General features: G+C 53.1%; 1 protein-coding gene across 1 annotated transcript in view; it reads right to left on the reverse strand.

The window, feature by feature from the left end:
• Positions 1-990: 990 nt before the first annotated feature.
• The window catches only part of AKR1B1 (aldo-keto reductase family 1 member B), a 15121-nt gene continuing 11886 nt past the window's right edge, over positions 991-4225 (reverse strand). Inside the window, exons 9-10 of the mRNA XM_008050928.1 lie at positions 3693-3775; positions 991-1381 (exon numbers count right to left, since the gene is read on the reverse strand). Of these exons, the coding sequence (XP_008049119.1) occupies positions 1339-1381; positions 3693-3775 (126 nt within the window). The 3' untranslated portion in view covers positions 991-1338. The remainder of the gene's footprint in view (positions 1382-3692; positions 3776-4225) is intronic.

Genomic DNA, 4225 nt, shown 5'->3' on the forward strand with positions numbered 1-4225 from the left:
TGGTTATGAGTTTGTATTTTAACTCAGGACGGGGTGAGAACTGCCTACTCCAGCAGGGGAAACTACACCACTGTGACCAACAGCTGCCAAGAAGACCAGGCCCAAGGTTGCCAGGTAGGGAGGGCGGCCTGGGTGGGGGTAGGAGCTCTGGGCCCTCCACCTGTTTGACCCCAGCTGCTGAGGGGCTCCGTACCCTTGCATCCCCAGGTGAGGCCCAGAAACCTCTGCTGTCCAATGAACTGCACCTTTGGGGGTGCATCTTAAACACAAGCCACCTGCAAGGCAGTAAGAGTGACTTGGTAATAGCATCCTATCATACAGAAAAGCCAGTGACACACAACATGACTTGATGAACTTTCAGGTCAATAGTCTATGCCATCCCTTTCTTGGCCTTTGTCAGTTTAATTCTGGATGAGAAAACAGTAATAAAAACAAGCACCAACATTAGAGCCTCCAAGTCTTTACTTCTGTAACCCTATTTAAAGCATTCATTCTCATCCAACTGGGTGCCACTTATTTATGCTTTTCCTTCCTCGGTCTAGACGGGCTTCACCAAAGTGTTTCTCTCAGATAATGCTGCTTAGTTAAGAGAGTCTTGGGCCTTTACAAGCAGGAGGACCAGCTAAGCAATCTGTGAAATCTAAAACGGGCTTATGTCCTGGCTCATCCCAAACGCTGGGATTCTCAGCCTTGGCCCCATCTCAGATAGAATCACCCGGGCAGCCTGCAAACTCGTGACGGCCTGGCCACAGCCCAGACCAATTAGACCCAGGGCAAGTCCAGACGTCACAGAGCTTAATGTTCCCCAGATGCCTCCCGTGTGCAGCCGGAATGCACCCACGGCCCTGAGGCTAAATGGGTCAAGTTCTGGGGTTAGGGATCCCTGCTCTTGCTGCAGTGGACTGGCCTGCCTCATGGGTATCTGGGGAGTGAAGGTCAGGAGTGGGACGGGTGGGTCATTGTTTTAAAAAACTCCAAAATGGAACAGCATCAAGCTCACAAAAGCACTTTTTATTTGAGGCAAAGTCTTGCCGGAAGGATTACAGATCCAAGTTGTCAGAGCTGTTGGTGGCCTGTTCTGACTATAGAATCTGCCTCTCCTTGGTCCGACAAGGGCAGTCAGACTGGACTCCCCCAGCTGGGCAAAAAGAAGGGTCAAAAAAACCAGAAGAGATGTCTACTCTACTGACGCTGCTCTGCAGACCTCACATCAAGCGAGACAAGCACTTGGCAGGTTGCTGTCCCACCACAAGGGACACAGGCCACACCACACTTGCAAGGAGAAACAAGGTGGGAAGCAGGTGTCGGCCTCTTGGGGAAGAGCAGGCATCCGCAGCTTCAGAACTCCTCGTGGAAAGGGTAATCCTTGTGGGAGGTACAGCTGTCAGGAGAAAGAGAACACAAGCATTTGCTTGTCAAGGAAATGATTTTGACTGTAACAAACTCCCACATGCAGAGATGATGTGTCTCACTACAGGACGAAATGGAGGCCCTGGAGGCAAGAGGCCAGTTCCGGGTCTTCAGGTCACAGGTCTGCAGCTGGGCGGCAGCTCATCCTCCACTCCTCTTCAGGGTTGTCACCAAGGAGCACATGTGTGATGCTGCCGCCCACCTCACGTGCCCAGCACTGTGCCTGGTGTGTGCAGAACAAGCACGATTCCTGACTGCTAGTAACTCCGCCCAGCTGGCAGGCCCAGATAGCACCTTGTCTTGAACAATAAGAGGGTGTGACAAGCAAAGAGATGACAGTAATAGAAGCGGTGTTAAATCTCCTGGGCAGCGAGACCTCATCTCTACAATAAATCAAAAAATCAGCCGGGCGTGGTAGCGCGCGCCTGTAATTCTGGCTACTCGTAAGGCTGAGGCGGAAGGATCGCCGGAGCCCAGCAGGCGAGGCTGCGGTGACTGGGATTGGCCACTGCACTCCAGTCTGGGCGACTGAGTGAGACTCCAACTCAAAAAAAAAAAAAAAAAAAAAATCTGTGGCAGAATCCGAGGACCAGAGAGACAACAGCAAGTGCTCCAAGGACTGGAGGAGGAAACTTCCAGGGTTCCCTGGCATGTACCCATGGGGTTAAAGTGAGCCCCACAGTCACTGGGGGTGGACTGGAAGGGAACAGGCTGAGAAGTGCAGGCAGGTCTGCCGCAGCTCACTATCCACCAGGAAGGGCCAACGGCTTGTGCTGGGAACATGATGGCAGCAATGCTGGGCAGGCATGAAGGCCAGGTGAGCCCAGCTGGGAGCATGTAACTCTTATTCAAACACTGAACCCGTTAACCCATCTTTTTTTTTTTTTTTAACACCGGTGCACTAAGACTCCATCAGCAGCAGCATAGGCTCAGCACAGCAGTATTTGCCAGAGAGGATCTGCATGTATGCAGTCAGAAAAAGCTCCCAGGAGACCCTGAATGGCAAGCCAGCCTCTCCTCCCCACTCAACACCAGGAGCAGCCAGGACAATCTGACAGCTGCTTCTGGAACAGACTGGAGGGGGCAGTGTCTGAATGTAAAGGAACAACTAGGAAACCACAGGCTTCATCAGCCCTGAGAGCTCATCCACGGTATCTGGCCAGCAGGTGGGTGGGGCGGGGGGGAAGAGTGGAAAGGGCATGTGATGAACAAGCAGAGAAAGAACTAATGCAGCCGGCATCAGACTCACTCCTCTCGTTCTTGCCCACTAGACCCAAGAATGGCTTCAGCATCTGAAGGGTAGGTAGCATTACAGGGCCTCTGAGAGGGCCTGGCCTGGGGCTGCCTGGGATAAGCCAGCTGTGGCCTGTTTGCATCTGAGGCCAATGGAGAGCATGACAGCAACAGGCCTCCCAGGCACATGTCTGCCTGAAGCACCGAGTGAGCATCCAAGATGCAAACCAGGTAGACATCTGCCCGGGGCAGGTGGGGACCTCGGTGCCAGCTCTGACTTGGGGGAGAGAGCACAGCTGGAAAGAGGCACCGGCACCCCGCCTGGCCTCAGGGAATGTCCATGTGTGCTCCGAGGAGGAAGTGCTCAGGAGACAGTGGAGGCAGCTTGGACAAGAACAGGGCAGTGAGAGAGAAGCAGAGTGGTCTCCACTGCAAAACAGGAAGCTGCTTCTTGAAAGCAGATGGTGAGCTGTAGGCTCTACATAGTTAACGGACTGGTAGGAAAAGAACAAAACAAAGAATGTTCCCAGGCATCTCCCTCAGACTCCAAACGGCAATGCAGAGGAAACCAAGAACCAGGGGTCGTACGCTGGAGGGGCCTGGGAGATGCAGGTCAGAGGGGAGGATTGGACAGCAGGGCGGCACACAGGGGTTGCCTGATCCCTGGCCCACAGTCTTCCTGCTGAACCCCTTTTACAGGGTCAGGAAGACAAAGGGGCACAAGCATGTGCCCCCAGCACTGATGAAGGCCACCTGGGCACATTGGGTTTCAGAGGACTCACTAAGATGTAAAAAGTAAATGCCAAAACGTGCAGCTATTCCAGGCCAGGTCGACAGCGCTGGGCTGGAAGGACATGGACATTCCGTGCTCGGAATGGTTTGCGAGTGCAGGTCTAAATGTCTCCTGCTGCACGTGGGTGAGGAGGCACGGCAAGGTGCAGAGCAAGAGCTGCCATGCTGGGGCATGGCCCTGGGACCTCCAGGACTGCTCTTCTGTGAGACAGCCTCGAGGACCTCCTGCAGGCTGCTGTGACATGGGGCCCACTCACCTAGACAGGGGACAGACCCGCCAATTCCTATTGTAGCTGAGTAAGGTGGTCATGTCTTCGCTGCTCAGCTCAAAGTCAAAAACCTGCAAGAAACAAGACCCAGTTGGCTCTGCCATAAAATCAAGAACAGCACGCTGTGCAGTACCCCGATGTCTTCCGTGGCCCTGAGGGGAGCGGGGCAAGGCAAACTGAACTTAGAGGTTTTTCACATTACCACTGGGGGATGCCCAAGTTTGGCCCTTTGTAATTGCATTTATTTCATTTCATAAACACTACTGAGCACCTCTATTGTGACAATTCCCAGTGAGGAATACCACGATGGGGTATTCACAGTATATGAATGGAGTGCCTTCGCCTCCATTCACAGTAAGAAAAGGACAGAGGTATTTCAACAGCTACAGGACTGTTAAGCACACGCTGTGTAAGATACCAAATAGCATTCAGGAAGCCAAGAGGTCTTAGAAATAAATTCTGCGTATGCCTGTAATTCCGGCTACTTGGAAGGCTGAGGCGGAAGGATCACCGGAGCCCAG

The sequence above is a fragment of the Carlito syrichta genome, unplaced genomic scaffold (assembly GCF_000164805.1).
Source record: "Carlito syrichta isolate Samal-C Ts95f unplaced genomic scaffold, Tarsius_syrichta-2.0.1 Scaffold154383, whole genome shotgun sequence".
Classification (NCBI taxonomy): domain Eukaryota; kingdom Metazoa; phylum Chordata; class Mammalia; order Primates; family Tarsiidae; genus Carlito; species Carlito syrichta.